Source organism: Orbicella faveolata, unplaced genomic scaffold, assembly GCF_042242905.1.
Source record: "Orbicella faveolata isolate gen_17 unplaced genomic scaffold, um_ofav_v1 contig_14, whole genome shotgun sequence".
Classification (NCBI taxonomy): domain Eukaryota; kingdom Metazoa; phylum Cnidaria; class Anthozoa; order Scleractinia; family Merulinidae; genus Orbicella; species Orbicella faveolata.
The window spans coordinates 9,060,223-9,076,950 of NW_028301541.1; the positions used below are offsets into that span (position 1 = coordinate 9,060,223).

General features: G+C 39.5%; 1 protein-coding gene across 2 annotated transcripts; it reads right to left on the minus strand.

The window, feature by feature from the left end:
• Positions 1 to 86: 86 nt before the first annotated feature.
• LOC110049050 (tyrosine-protein kinase SYK-like) lies at positions 87 to 16,716 on the minus strand. Of its 2 annotated transcripts, none has more exons than XM_089287491.1 (13): positions 16,566 to 16,716; positions 15,171 to 15,615; positions 12,978 to 13,524; positions 12,275 to 12,415; positions 10,127 to 10,270; positions 9,535 to 9,644; positions 8,965 to 9,031; positions 8,383 to 8,464; positions 7,190 to 7,238; positions 6,885 to 7,025; positions 6,172 to 6,312; positions 5,524 to 5,636; positions 87 to 2,365 (listed from the first exon to the last, which is right to left on the minus strand). In XM_089287491.1, the coding sequence occupies exons 2-13, from the start codon at positions 15,579 to 15,581 to the stop codon at positions 2,260 to 2,262; spliced, it is 2,052 nt and encodes a 683-aa protein (XP_089143617.1). In that variant the 5' UTR covers positions 15,582 to 15,615; positions 16,566 to 16,716; the 3' UTR covers positions 87 to 2,259. The 2 variants fall into 2 exon arrangements, with proteins under 2 accessions (XP_089143617.1, XP_089143616.1); XM_089287490.1 differs by having other exon boundaries at positions 12,275 to 12,472.
• Between the last annotated feature and the right edge of the window lie 12 nt (positions 16,717 to 16,728).

Sequence of the window (16,728 nt, forward strand, 5' to 3'; positions counted from 1 at the left end):
TGAGTCCTTCGATAACAGCAACATAACTTGGTGGTATAAACATCGTGGTTTTAACATAGCTAGAAAAACGACGAAAATACAACGAAGACTTTACAAACGCTATTTTATTGTCGATTATTTTTGCGCAAGTCGCATCATATTTTGTCAACGTTATTAGCTTATTAACATTCCTAAAATCTCAAATTTATTCAATGACTTCTTCAAAGTCAGTCTTATTTGCTGCTTGTTAAAGATTATCACAAATTTCTGTCGAGTTCTCTATATTACTTTTCTGGTCGTTCGACCAATCAGAATTCAGGTTAGTAGATACTGCAACATTACGATAAAAATGTGCACACATGGTTCTTAGGTTTTCTCTCCAAGAAGCTTAAAAAGCCAAAAAAGTTTTCGGAAAGTTGCTATAGCAACATTATGATAGGTAACACAGATAGTATATTTATTGGAATACAATACTGTCTGGAAAGTATCTTTTTAACATCAGCAGCCTACAAAATTACATAATCTATATAAAATATACAAATTCCTAATGATAACTTTCCACTACTACAATAATTTCATTCAAATTCTGCGGATTTATCTACAATTTATTGTTCTAAATAGCTACCAAACAGAAACATAACGGCCTGTAGCTTTTTAACTAAATAAAAGTTGAGTGTTTATAGCAATTTTCAAACCTTCGGGAACGGAAAAATTTGATAGTCGGTTCAACGACGGCAGCCGACGACAAATTGATTGAGGCGGATGGTTACGAACGCACTTCACGTAAAATGTCGTGAGACACTCGGATATTCTCGGTTACAAGCGTCTACATCATAATTGCCACCGGTTAGTGCGGTTTGCACTTTTACGTTGACGAAACTATGAATACAAAATCTGTGATATGTATGATATGTATGAATACATATCATATATAGTGATGTCAAATTAAATTCTTCAAAATGAAAGGCTGCTCTTCCACGAAAACAGGCCACCAAATACTACTAAAAGTAAGCCTGAAAATAAGAAAAATTTACAACCAGAAAGGCTGCATTAAATAACAAAACTATAATCGTACTATTTTTAAAGGAGAAACGAGACATCTTGAAATGTGAAGCCTAAGATTTTCCGAGCCTGTTTGAACAAATCCAAAATGGCGTCTGCTCACGCCGGTGGCGACCAGGGCGGGATTTTTCTTTCACAAGGACATGCACACTCACGTCATGACATTTTTCTCAAATTTACAGACAATAATTTTCTATCATTCCGAACGCATAAATCTATATATAAAGAAAGTCAACTTCCAGGAGCAACTTTGTTCAATTTTGATAGACATTGCAAAATTGAGTTTTTCACGCTAAGAGTTTATCCTTTTACAGTCGTTCAAGGTTAGAACCACCTTGAACAGCTTAATTAACAGTATCACATGAAAGTACTGCTCAATAGCTTTCATTTGAATGGTCACACACTAGGGTTTACCAAGGTTTGCTTATTCAAATTAAAACCACATTAACTGACTTAAGGACTGACCCTGGGAGACAAAGGGGAAACTTAAGTCAGCAATGTTGCTAGCCGCCTACGCGGCGAAATTCCGACAACTATAACAACTGTATTGAAGCCATTTGTTATATTGTCACCAAAAGCTGATACGAAATTAGTGTGCTCTAATTATCAAATTGATTAGGACAGCAGAACTAGCGCTATAATCTATCAAAATCAATTGTCTACGAAAACACTGGGAATATCTAGATCACAGCTCATAGCCGAGAAAATACGGTCAATACTAACCCATGAGTGGTGAAATAGCGAGAATATCTGCCGTTTCTTTTGACAGGCCGACGGGAAAGATTTACAAAGGCAGGTTTAGCTGGTTATCCGAAAAGAAACAGATCTAATTAGAATGCTTGATAAATCGAGAGTGGGTTATGCCAAAACAGTGAGATTGCTAGCTCTCGGTTTCTAGAGGCCGATAGAAACATCGTCGTCTATTTATGTGGTTCCAGAAAAAGGTATCCATACTCACCACAAGGAGGGTTATTTGAAATTCCAAGCAGTAGGGGGACTCAAAAGATATTTTTGTGTGTGCGTGGAAAGTATGAATCAAAACTGGAATTTCTAGAGTGACGGCGCGCCCGGGTGGGGGGGGGGGGGTAGGGGGGTGTCAAACGAAAGAACCCTCCACGGGAGGGGTGTTGATATTTCTGGAATGTTTCAATTCGCCCATGGCATATCTACTTGAAAAAGCGAACAGATACACAAAAAGCATGGATTCAGTGGGATCCTCTACAAAAGGTACTGCTGGACCTTGAATTCTTCTTCTTCCTTCAAATCGATCAAAGCATCGGCAAGTTCCTGAGCCAGAAGTTTAAATGTCGGCCTGTCTTCCTCTCTGTCAGAGAAAAGAAAAATCTCCAGTCACTACAAATACATTGGACAGAGCCGCCAACCCTTTTAAGGCCATACATACTCTTCATCCCAGTGCGGGAAACTTTTCAGACTTCGCTCAAGCCAATATGTTGACGCACCTCTACAGAGATCTAATTGGTTATTAGCCGGTTTTTTAACTTTTGAAAGTAACGACTGATTAGAGACACTACATAAATCTCTGAAAAGCTACGTAATCAGCACAAGACCATTTAATGGGTGAAACTTTGGACTTTTTTTGTGGGGGGGTGGGGGGTGGGGTGGGGGCTAGCTGTTGTCTGGTTAGTATCCAGCATATGATTGAAGTACAAAAATCGAGGACTTCTCGTCCGGATGTAACCTCGTTCCCAGGCTCTCTCTTCTCTGTCTCCCTTGGTCGTTGGAAGACCCTGGTTGCGGCTGGTCACGTGACCACCTGTTGTGACACAAACTTTTCCAAGGGGATAGAGTCAACGAATAATTTTTGTCGATCTCAACTGAAGCAAAAGAAAGGCAATCGCTGGTCGACATCACTATGTTAAACTACACACGGGCAAATACACCTTTAAAATTCTCCAGTCTTATTCTAAGCTTCACACAGGTCAAACAAAACATATTTACATATAAATAAACAAATAAATAAATAAATAAATAAATATACATTTATATAGCGCCATTTTCCACTGATTGTCCATGGCGCTTTACAATACTTTAAAATTAAAATCGTAAGTTAAAAATCCTAAAATTAAAATCCTAATCCTTTATAAACCTAAAATCCTAAATCCCAAAAGTTAAAATCCTAAGAATTAAATACGCTATATAATACAATTAGACTACAAATAAAAAGTAAAAACTACAAATCAAATGCACGCTTAAAAAGATGAGTCTTAAGATTAGCCTTAAAAACTGCCTCTGATGATGAAAGTCTGATCTGGAGGGGTAGTTTGTTCCAGAGCCTTGGTGCCGCCACGGAAAAAGCCCTTTCACCATACGTTCTAAGATTTGCTCTAGGCTCATCAAGCAACCTGTTGTTTGATGATCTTAGTGTGCGACCAGAAATGTTAAATCGTAGTAGGTCTCTAATGTAATCAGGGGCCAGTCCATTCAGAGCTTTGTAAGTTAACAACAATATTTTGAAAATAATCCTAAAATGAACTAGCAACCAATGTAAGCTCCTTAGTATTGGCGTGATGTGTTCCTGCCTTCTAGTCAAAGTAACAAGGCGAGCTGCTGAGTTCTGTACAAGTTGAAGTCTATTAATCAGATTCTTTGGGAGACCGTACAGTAGGGCGTTACAATAGTCCAAACGCGATGTTATGTAAGCTTGAACAATAGTCTCAGTAGTACTCTGGGATAGGTATCGCCTAATTTTAGCTATACTACGAATGCGGAAAAATGCGCTCTTGCAGGTTATTTTAACGTGTTCTTTGAAATCCAAACATTGATCTAATTCAACTCCTAAATTCCTGGCCTGTTTACTAGACTTGATTACTTCATCGCCAACTCGTATATAGTCGAGGGGTGGTCGTGGACGATATTTAGAACTAATAACCAAAAGTTCAGTCTTATCCTGATTCAACTTAAGTTTGTTGAGCAGCATCCAGTCCCCAATGTCCTTAACACATAATTCTACTGCCATCTTTGAGCTTGACAGGTGATTAGGACAGTTGGACGTAAACGACAAGTACAACTGTGTGTCATCTGCATAGAGATGAAACGGTATGCTATGTTTTCTGGCTATGTCACCCAGCGGACTTGTATAAAGGAAATACAGCAAAACCCTGTAGTACCCCGTAGGGTAACTTCTTCTTTGACGATTCAATCAAATATAGCCAGCGTATTGAAGTATCACTCTGATTTCAATTCCAGCCGGACTACTTAGACGTAAAACTGTTTCGCTGTTTTATGTTGCCTGAATAAACCTCGCGGCACATTGTTCACCACATAAAGCGGTGTTTTATTTACCATTTTGCAAAATATAATTCTTGACTATGCCAAGCAACCGTGTTTAAACATCTGTCTAAATATACACTTACATAAACCTGATGCAAATATAATGAAATATAAGCTTAAGCTAAGTCATTTTACATTGCTGTAAATCAAAAGTCAGAATACTCGGCTAATCGGCCGTGTGACAGAAATACTTTTCAACAATCAAAATACCGCACAAAGAAGAAAGTAAATTACTTCCGAACTTTAAGATTCAAGAGACTGACCCACTGGTTTCACTTCGATTCCGTACATGATGTTTTACATGTGCTAGCCGGCAAAAAGTTTGAGCTCCATTCGACTGCCGAATTTCTTTGTGAACGAAAGTCTTCTATATTTTGGAGGCGGCAGAAATAATGTAGCATTCTTCATCGACAAAATGCCACATCAAACCCCGGTAAAGCGGGTAGTTTTTAGCGACTGCTCGAGGTTTCGAAACCCACAAAACTTGCCACAGCAACAATCAGAACCCTCTACCACCCCTCCCGCCCAGCAGACGTTTTTACCGCCCAGATTCTGGGTGGTCACGTGTCCAGCCGCAACCAGGGGCTTTCTTCCAACGACCAAGGAAGGCAGAGAAGAGAGAGCCTGGGAACGAGGTTGGTCCGTCTGTCCGTTCGCTCGCTCGTTAGCTCTCTCGTTCGCCCTCTCCCGCAGTCTGTGCTCGAAATAACACTGGCATCTAGCGTGAAGTTACGACTAAAAAAGTGGGAATTCAGCTTAGGTTTTTGTAGCAATATTTGATTCAAAGACTCATAGTATGTTCGATAGGGAGAAAGAGGACCAAAACAAAAATAAATAAGAGGAAAGAAACGAAAAAAACGCTTTCTTGCCAAAGGGTAGTCGAGTAGGGCTGAGAATGTTCCAGCTTGAAACTACATTTACACTGTACATCAATCTAGATGTCTTGATCATAGTCTTATGTGAATGACTGAAAGAATGAATGTCAAGTGTCAATAGCATTTAGCTGAAAAAACCTAATTGGGGACACTAGTAAATAAATAAGTAAATGAAACATACGAACTTAGTAAGATAACAAAGCTTAAAAGATATCAAATATATTTAAAATGTAAAATGATATAAAACAAAGGCTCGAAAATATCATACAGGCGAGCGCACGTCGGCCCTAATCTGTTCTAATTGTTTTTTGTTTACCTGTATTGCCAACAACTCCTCATTACTTTGTAGATGACGGACGGTACATTCGGAGGACATTCCAGTCTGTAATTTTCCTCAATTTTCTCCAGAATTAACTGTCCGTTGAGACCCTGCGATAAGGTAAATTAAAGGTACAGATATACTCCGGAAAGCACCTCGGATGTACCTCTTTTATGTACCTAAGCCGCCTTGAAAACATTACGTAAGCCCGCGAACACTCGCGAAATGTTTCTCATAAGAATTAATTTAGGGTTGTTCGAAAGCCGGTTAACGCTCACCCAGGATCAAATGTTAACTGAAGCAATAATTTGACTTCAATAAAAAAAAATATATATTTCAACTGCCTAGTTTTTGTGAAGTTTGAGATTATTCAAACTCAAAACTGAAGGACAAACCATGTAAACAGAAAACCTCACCGAAAAGTTACAAAAATGGAATCAAAATACCTGGGTTAGCTTTAATCGGGTTTTGAACAACCCGGCTCGTTTATACCAAGGAGAAAAAAGCGACCGAAAATCCAGACTTTGAACCTTATTGCTTGATCGAACCTCTTTTCCTCGAAAGAGTAACTACAAAAGAAGAAAAAGTCACACACCCGGGGACCAATACCTAGCGCGCGTGACATAGGGGCTTGTGTGACATTACCTCATAAGGTTTCTTGCCATATGACGTGGCTTCCCATAACGTGACACCGTAACTCCACACGTCACTCTTGCTGCTAAACTTCCGGTAGTAAATACACTCGGGAGCGTACCACTTTAGAGGCCACTTTCCTGCCTTGCCAGCCTGCAACGGCGAGACAAATCCAACAATTTAAAATCTCACCCACGATTTGGACAAGTTCGAACGTAAGAAACCCAAAACTAATGGTCTGGTTTGATTTCGTAGTCCCACAAAACACAAGAACTTCATGTTATCACGAAGTCAGGATGGCGCAGCGATTACGAGAATTCAAATACATGTAGATTACAATGCGGACAACCGTCAAAAGGTAAACATTATATTTTCACGTTTCAGCTGAATTACTTTGATCAATGATTCAAGATGATGAATTAGCGTATAACAGGTTTTGTTCATAATTTGAGGAACACACAACCCATTTTAAACAAATCCATACTCGTAAGCCTCCGTTTCGCGAAATATTATTCGTATTTCATGTATGGTCAAACCTTTCTGCGGTGATCAGCAACCACTTTCTCATAAATATATCCTAACATAATCAAGCATACTAGTCATGAGAATCACATGAATGATCACTTAAGGAAGCTAGGCTTGACTTGACAGGATAGCAAATTCTTCCTACAAGTTCAAAAAGAAATATAAGAAATCAAGTAAGGAGAATTTGACTTCCGACATACCTTATAGTAGTCACTTCCAGCCCCCATGGCACGTGACATTCCAAAGTCACTGATTTTGACAAAGTCCTCATTTACAACTAAGATATTTCTGGCGGCAAGATCCCTGTGTACAAACTGCATGTTTTCAAGATACTGCATTCCCTGTGCAACAGAAGTGAAAACATCAGCTAAAGTAGAATTCTTCGAAGGCAACCACTCTTTTTGGCCAAGTTCAGATAAGGTCGCTTACAAGACGATTCACTTAAATTCAGACTGATACCGTGTATTGAAACAATATTCGGTCACTGAAGAAATACGTTCTTTACCTCGGCAACTTGCAACATAATGATAAAAATCTTGAACATTGGTAGAGACCTGCAAAAGGAAAAAAAGACGGAAGAAGAATCAGCGAACAGATTAGGTATATCTGAGTTACTGACCAAGCTTGCTAGGGTAAAATGGGTGGATATTGGCCAAGTTCTGGTTTTGCGTCTTTAGGGACCAAGATGGAGTCGAGGTCCATAAACACGCAATTATAAAAAAATGATAAAGAATCCTATATGGATTTTTATTTTCTTGCGGGACACAGCGGGTGATCCCGAACGGGCAAGATAGCGCCATCTTGTTCACTTGGGTAGCCAATCACAGCATAGAAATCAGTTCATCTAGCCCGTACACGGAGCTAGGCATATTATAAATCGGAAAATTGACTGAATCTATCATGACATACAGTGTAGTTCATTTAAAAGAGAATCAGAGTAGTTGACAGTAGAATAGAGTTGTTTGACAAGCAGATGGTGTAAAAGTTGGCATACTCTGACTGTAAGCTGTTTTGAGCAACGAAGGTCAATAAAACTTTCTGGTTATGAAAGGAAAAAACAACTCCTCGTCCACGGCAACTATCCCACAACACTCCGCATCTCTCTCTTTTTTCTCTCGTTCATTGAGGACACTTACACTGCGACTGAGCAAACTTTGAACATATTTAGAGCCCTGTACTTCAGACATGAACACATGCAGCCACCCAAATTGATACAAAGTAGTCAGATGTGTCAGTCAGGAGAGAACTATTGGAGGCTGTTTTCTTTCTTACAGCTTCTAATGAATTAGCAAACTTTGATGGGATGACTAAAACCAACATGCTAAAACCAGCGCTTGCTTGTCACCAAACAGGACCTGTTACCTTTGAAAGTTAGGGTTTGGCACTATACATATGTGCAGTATTCAGTAGGAGGCACGGTAGCTCATGGTTAGTGCGCTTCACTCTGGATCGAGGAGTCTGGGTTCGAGCCCTGGCCGGGGACATTGTGTTGTGTTCTTGGGCAAGACACTTTACTCTCACAGTCACGAGTGCCTCTCTCCACCCAGGTGTATAAATGGGTACCAGCGAACTTAATGCTGGGGGTAACCTTGTGACGGACTAGCATCCCATCCAGGGGGAATTGGGATATTGGGATAAGCTCTGGCCTGGTGGGCCCCTTATACATGTAAAATACTTAAACGCATTGTAAAAGCTCACTTGTGTTTCTTGAGGTATTTGTGGAGAGGCCCTTCTGGAGCAAGTTCCATAACTAACATCACAACGGGATCTTGGCAAATTCCTATTACAGAAATTTAATCCAAAAATCATTAGTTGTATACATGTACATGTATATTTAATAAAACCTTGCCATGTCCCTCTTTGTCAATCTGTCCAGCACTGACCCCAGGTCTTCCTGCACATCTAATTTTTTAGATGCTGCACAAGTGACCTTTCTCTCGTCTCTCACTCCACATTTCGCACAAAAGCGTTCAGACCTTTAGTCCAATTCTGGTCCTCTCTTTGTCACGCAATGTTATGCTCTCACGCAACACTATGTTCTCCTGGGCCAGAACTGGCCTTTCATACCTTTCTATACCCAGTTAACCCAACTGTTTAGGTTCCAAGTCCATTTATTTTAAGTATATGTTTCTACGGTGCTGTATTCGTTTACATGTACACAATCAACAACACAACATTACCACATTGAGAGTACATGTACATCATGTATGTCACTGAGTATCACTTCAGAATAAGTACAAAAAGAATATACAATGCATAGCAGCATTGTCGTACAAGTACCTATTATCCTGACGATATTGGGATGGTCCAACTTCATCATAACTTCAGCTTCATGGAAAATTTCAGACTGGAAAAACAAAGAAAACAAACAAAGAAAACAAGAGCTGATTCTCAAATATATAAATGCATAATGCCTCATTTGTATTAACAAAGAAATTTATGAATATATTAACCATCGTTTAAAATAAGATTACTACAAATAAAATTCCCTGTTACAGATGCATGCACAGATGCAAGCACATATTTGTAGTAACTTTAACCCTATTCTGTTAAATGAAATGTTGGACGTTTATATAGTGGCTACAACTAGCTAGTTTTCAGGCATGCCACTTCAACTGAGAGAAACAAATATTGCAAATACCGGTAAACATAACAGGCTTAAAAATCCCAACTGGCAGGAGGCAGACTAGTTGGCTATTTACAAGCGTGACCAAAGAGTTGAACTGGTGGTCAGGGCGGGACTTGAACCTGCAACCTTCGGATTTCAAGTTCAGTCACCTAACCACTCAGCCACACTGCCTGCAAATGACTGATGTAATACCTTTGCCACAGCCTACTGTTGACATGTACCTTTGGATTATTCATTTCTTCAGATTTAAGTTTCTTGACAGCTACTGGAATCTTTTCCCCATTCCCCTTGGTGTATTCTCCCTTGAGAACAGAACCAAAGTTGCCATGACCTGTACAAGAAAAACAAAATCCAAAAACTTTGTTCAATTCCAACTGAATAAAAGGTAGAAAAGCATTTATAATCAGATGATCAAAAATGGGGATAATTTTTTTTAAAAAGAATCTTACATGTATTTTTGGCCATCATTGGTGACCTCCCTGCGAGAATTACACTTCATTAATTAAAATTACGCCTAGTTTCTTCTGTGATCTACACTGTATGTGTTACTGTGACTACTGGAGATATCATATCCTTTTGATCAACACTTCCACACAAACTGCTGACCTTGAGGGTGGGAGACATGAGTGGTATGGAAAGGTCAAGGGGATACTAGTTCCTCATTTTTGTTGTGAAAAATGCACTGCCTGAAGAACTTGGAAGACCTGCTTAAACAAATCATATTTTCATAATTTTTAATCTTTTCCCTCACCTTCCACGACATTTTTATGCAGAAAGTACTTAAAATTATTACCCTCAGTGTTTAAAACATACCCAGTTCTTGTTCCAGTTTCAAATTTTCACTCCTCAGTTTTCGGGTTTGAACATCTTTGAACTGATTGAAGTAAAAAGAGCTTTTCTTCATTTTGACGCTGTCATAAATGGACTCGAATGTTGCACCCCTGGAAGCACTTGCACCTGATGAAGAACCATTAGTCAAAGTCATATTTTTACAGAAAGAAATGGCAAAACAGTGAAGATTCTTAACATGCGCCAGGACATTACACAGCTTTCACGATAAAAACATACTGTGAATGAAAGAATGTAATGTTGTCTCTCAAAATGGGAGATTTGGTAGCCTTGCAGACCATATAGGTACTGATTGTCAGTTATGAATTTGTAAATGTACACTGTATGTGTAGTTAGGGTGGGTTTCAACTGAGTGTATTTGTGCTTCAGTTGGTTTTGTACTTAATATATGGTTTCAGATTGGAATAAAACACTTGAATGTGCTACTTCTTCAACCAATCAGAGGTCCCCATAGTTTTTATTCATATTAATTTACCTTTTGTTTAGTTTTTTCCTTCGATTTGCCAGACCAGCCACCCAACTACATAGACTTGCCACAAGTCGACCTCATGAATTTCAGGGTAGAATATGTTAGGCCACAAAGCGGCCGTCTTTAAGGTCGCAAAGTGACCGAGCGAGCAACGAAGTCGCAAGAGGTTGACTTGTCTCCCTTGAAGGGTTTTCGTTTGTGTTTTGTGCCAAAAATGAGGAGTGGCGTGACTTGCAACTGGTGTCTCAGATTACATTTGGAAGTCGTTAGCTTGAATGGCAGAAAGTATCAGTTCCACTCCGACCAAAATAATCGAATGTGTGTGCGTTTCTCCTACGTTGAAAGAGCAAATTTGTTTACTCTGTACTAAAGTGATTACGAACAAAGATTTTAAATGAAAATTGAGGATATCCAGTGGCCAAAAAAAGACCAAATCTTGTTTGAATTTTGAATTGAATTGTGCTGAAATTGCACAGACAAAAACAAAACCACAAACCACTACTGAATTCCACTACTGCAGCTGAAGTTAAATAAACTTGACCTAGTTTAAAATTAGAGATAAATGAAAACAAGGCAACACTCATTATTTAGCTATACAACGACTTTCGTCGATGAAGACGCATTTTAAATGCTTTTCAGTCAAAGAAAAATGTGGTGATATTTGTTGAGAATCACCTACAGTTGTCTCCTACATAGGAAGCTGGAATTCCACAGGAATTTAGGTTAGGGACCTGATCTTTCATCAGGGAAATAAGTGGAACCACCACCAAGATGATGGAGTTGCTATTCGCTTGATCTCCATTCAAACAATCAAACGCATACGGAGCTAGCTCGAAAGTCAAACTTTTCCCAGCTCCGGTTGGAGACATGCTTCCACTGTTTTCTTCTGGTAGTCACGCAATACATGATATCCATTGGCCTTTGAAGCTTCTTTAGCTTTCGCAATCGACCCCATTTTGAAGTTAACCACAAGTCATGTTTCATTGCGCAAAGTTTGACAATTTGGTCCCCAAGGGATATCCAGGGGACCTCTGACTGGTTGAAGCGCAGCGACCCGTTTTTCGGTCGCTAACATTGGCGGCAATCAAGCAGGAAAAGTCCTTCGTCCGGCGGGTACTGAATAAACAAGACGAAGGACTTTTCAGAAAGTCTACCAACTACAGTGTACATTGTAGATGAGCTTCTTTAAATAGTTATTCTGGGGAAATTTAACTGCTATAATAGGTCTTGTATACCTATAATTTATTTACTTTCTTATTTTTTGTAACCACATGTACAGTAACATGTGTTGCTGTTGTTGCTGTAGTTGCCATATTTACAATACAATACAGTATGTAACATATTCACAATGAACATCAAATGGAAGCTGAGGATTCATAGCAAGTAGGACTCGAAAAAAAAAAAAGTGGATTCCAGCTTGCTCTTGGGACAAGCAGCTCTCGAATTTCACTTGCCCTGGACAAGTCTTCCTTTCTCCTTTCAATGACTTAGTTGGCAAATGACTAATTGCCTGATCCCTTGCCCATTGGGCAAGCTAAGCGGGAGTGAAAATTTACTTACAAGTCCAGAAGGTAAACCCTTGCCCTGGACAACCGGATGGCACTCTTTACTAGCCATGAGCAAGATAATCAACTTTCATCTACCTGTTGCTGAATGTCCACCCGTGGCGCCAGCAGTCGCAGGAGTTGGGCTTGGCAGTGTGGGCGGACCCCTCCCTGGACTGACAGGTGAGTGTGGGATGGGTCTTGGAGGTAGGCGTGGGGGGCCTGACATTCTGTTTGAAGCTGTAGAAGAAAAACCAGGAATTGGTGGAGGTGGATTTCTTGGTGGAGAACTGGGAACTAGCAAGAAATGAATAACCACATGTATTATTACAGTAAGTTACTGCAGCAGCTACTAGCTGACATAAAACATAATAAACCTGCCGGAAAAAGAAATTGAATGGGAGAAAATGAAATGGGATTAAGATATCAAGACTGTGAAAACATTGTTACTATTGTAAATTGATTTTTTGGGGGGGGGGGAAGGGGGTGGAGATGGGCATTACTGGAATTGTCTGATGTATAACAGTGCATTCTGAAATAAGGCCATTCAAGTTTATTGGTACTCTAACTTGGTATTGGACTGGAAAGTTAACACTTAAACAGTCATGTACACTGTGCAAGTCATGTAGATTACAATGGAGGCCACACAGGGGGATATCATTAAAAAGAGATTAATTAATAATGCCATTTGCATTTGAAAGGACTTCCTGAATCAGCCTCTGCCAGTTGCAAGCTAGTTCCATTCCAATACAAAGAATATGGAAATGGTCTTTTCACACACTTTATACCAAGTTGCACCTACCTCCATGTAGTATGTCTGGAACACTGGCAGTGGCGGCCCCTTGCAGGAATGGGTTTGAGGCAAATGGATTGGTCTCATTAAATGACCTACTTGGTGGTCTATTTGTAGCAGCAGTTCTTAAATCTTGATCAACAACACTGCGAGGGCGAGTTCCAACAGATGTCCTTCTCAGCTTTCCTTCAAACAATTCAACATTACATGGGTCTCGCAGCTTACATAGGAGGCCATCCTCTCTCTGGGTATAATGGTCAACAGCCAACATCAGGTTGTCAAACTTAGGACCAGATTTGATTGACAACCTTTGATTATGGTCAACATCAAACAAATAGTGAACCACAGAGCCTTCATGGCAGAGACCAAGTACAAAGCCAGGGTCTTTTTCACGTATAAGGAACATTCCATTCTGACAACCTAACACGTTAAGCCTCCTTTCAGCTTCTTCACGTGAAATTCCTGTGTGAAACCAGACTTGATTCTTGTGCAGAACAGAGCCTATAGCACTCTCCAGCTTGGCTCTCATTAGAGTTGCTGTGCTTTCATCTCCATCCTAACATAGTATAGTAAACAATCTTGTAATACTTGGGTGTACACTTACATGTACATACATGTCTATTCCAAACTATCAGTTAATCAATCAATGAAGCAATCAATCAATCAATCAATCAATCAATCAATCAGTCAGTCGGTCATTCGGTCGGTCGGTCGGTTGGTCGGTCTGTCAGTCAGTCAGTCAGCCAGCCAGCCAGCCAGTCAGTCGATACCTCTTAGTCTATTTGTTTATTAGAGTCTGAACTACATGCACCTGTACATATTATCAACCAATCAACAGGCCTTCTGATATTACGCGATGGTGCAATTTGGCACAGTCAAATCACATCCAATCGCACAATTCATGAAAAATCGTATAATTCAGGAAACATTACACAATTTTAAACAAGATAAACCATTAGTTAATGCTTTATCTGGAAAAATATTACATCTACACATCGTTTCAAGATGATTTGCCTTTGAAAAAGCCTTGAAAACCTTCTACAAACTTCAATTTCAAAAACAACTGAACTTCAAGGCATTTCTTAGATGTCCGAGGACTTGTACTAGTTTTCATTCTCAAAGAATTGCCTATTGGTGCAATACAAACAATGCCTTCCTGTGCTTGGGCCAATCAGAAGTGCTGGTATTATCAACAACTATGTTCCAAGCGAACTGTTTATTTTGATGGCAAAAAGTTACTTCTTTTGTGGAATTCGAAACAAACTAATTCCCTCTTGGATAAATTTAATGGGGCTAAATGTAATTCAGGCAAAGTTTGAGTCAAGCCAATGCTGGTAAGCGGTCTCTCAGGGCGATCAGATATGCTCAGTGGGGTCTCATATGGGGTTTTTCAGGGCTTAGTATACATGTATGTGTTTTGCTTGCCAGCTGTGTGAGAACACGCAGTTTGCCATTCTTGGCTGTTGAGTGCTTTTGCTCCCTCACCTCCCTCCCTTTTGCTTGTGACAGTAAGTAAATGCGGTGGTAAGTATCTCCACTGACTCTGTCAGTGTGATGATGCCTAGTGGTTACTGCTCTCAGGGTTGCCATGGATACCTGCATGCTTTACTCGAGGCTCATATATCGGCTCCACCACCCCTAAGGCACCTTTCCCAAGCTCATCAATTGGCGATGAGTTTAACAAGTAGTGAAAAAGCCTGCTGTTTCTTCCACTGAAAATACAAAATAACACCTTCTTGCAAATTTTAACTGAGAAAAATAGAGCAAAAAAATACTCCTTTCATGTGAATGTAGGATGAAGATGCAACCTACCAACCTTGTGATCGATCATCTTTGGAAGTCTGTGGTGGACAAGCACCTTGAGTCTTTTTTGTATCGCAATTTATACATACATACATGTAGATAATTAATTTTTGTTCCTTTACATTCCATTTGTCTTTGGGGCAGCTGAAAAGTGGTTTTTGTGTTTTGAAACATACATGTAGTTAAATATGCCTAAAATAGCATAATAGCCCATTTTTATCGCATAATCCGCCACAGCAATTTTTTCGTAATTTCTGTTTTTTACTGTATCGTATTCAAAAGGCCTGAATCAACCAATTGAGCAATCAACCAAACAACCAGGTAATGAACTGATGAAATGTTCAAACTGGCTGACTTACTAATCATTCAGCCAATCAAATGATTATCAAATAAACTAACCTGTAGGCCCATAGATGTCATTGCTGCAACAGCTGCATCCTTTATGTGCTCTTGATTGGTACCAGAAAATGTTCTAGGTGGTACCCCAGGAAGACGATTACAAGGGTCGGCAAGCTTTGTCAACAGTCCATCAAGAGCATGTTGATGATGATACACAAGTTCAACTGGTCCCGGGAATTTCTTTCCATCTTCGATAGCCACCATACCATCAGCATGTCGCTGAATGTGATAATGAATAATCTTGCCATTATGACACATGGAAAGAGCGTAGCTTCCTGCTGATGCAGTGCTTTCACGCAACAGAAATAACCCATTGCTTTTTCCATTTCGTGCCAGAAGCTCTTCAGCTTCTATACGGCTTATGCGACCGTGAAACCAATGCTGAAATAGAGGGTCAGCCATTTCTTGCATACTTTGGTGTTCTCATCTATTTTCTTTCAAGAACCTGCAATAATGAGGAACACTGCTTGTGGTTTCAGCTTTACAACATCACTCAAGTCAGGGGGCATGTTTAATTTTTACACAAATGGCGAGATGATGAAATAAATAGTGGTCTGGTTAGCTTACAAATAGTACTAAATAATTATGATTAATCACTGACTCGGCAGTAGTTAGCTCTCAGCAATTGTAAAGGTTAACCGTTACAGACAACCGTATGCCACATTGACCCTTGCCTGTGGTGCCATATTGTATTTTAAACATGCCCCAATTAATTACTTTAGGCTTCTATATGTGTGCTGTTCTGTAAAACAACTACTGTAGCTGTAGTTCCGTAAAACTTCATTTTAATGTTATAGGTTAATTGTATTTTTCAAGTGAAATTGTTTTTAACCTAGGTTTAAACGTGCTCGAACATGGGGCCACTAAAAATCTTGCCAGAAGCCTATTCTTATTTAAGTCTTATTTTTCACTAATTACCGACAGATTTAGGAATTTTAGTCATGCACATCTCTTTGTAAACAAACAATGTCAAACACATTAACAGACATTCAAACAGACACTTAACTCCGTTGTAAACAACACACATTGCATCTGGAAAGGTTTATAATTCACACGCATCACTTTCGCTTTCTTTTGCCAAAATCGCCACTGTAAAATTCAGGTTGTAAGCTACTTCCTCGTCAAACATTAAATATTCGAGATCGATCATGCAAACTGCGCTGTGTACGGCTTCATCTACATTGGAAGATTGTGATAATGCACATATTTGTATACCGTTTTCCAAGGAGTGCAGTGACTGCAGTGGTAAGACCGAATTTTTTTATTTGTTTACAATTTTACCATCGAACGTTTGATCTAAAGCTTCGACATTTGGCTCGATAGACAAGTGAATGGGACAGAATTCAAATATTAAAGGTATTTGATTGGCATTGATCGAGAAAATATTACACTTACCTTGTAAACTTCCATATTGACAAAAAACCACGACAATTGATTGGTCAACTCCGATGGCTCACAGTTTTCTACGCGCACAAAAAAAATGGGAAATGCTGAAAAGGTATTAACTCAATGCGACCACATTCTGACTCTCACTTCCTTTCCAGGCCTGGATACAAAG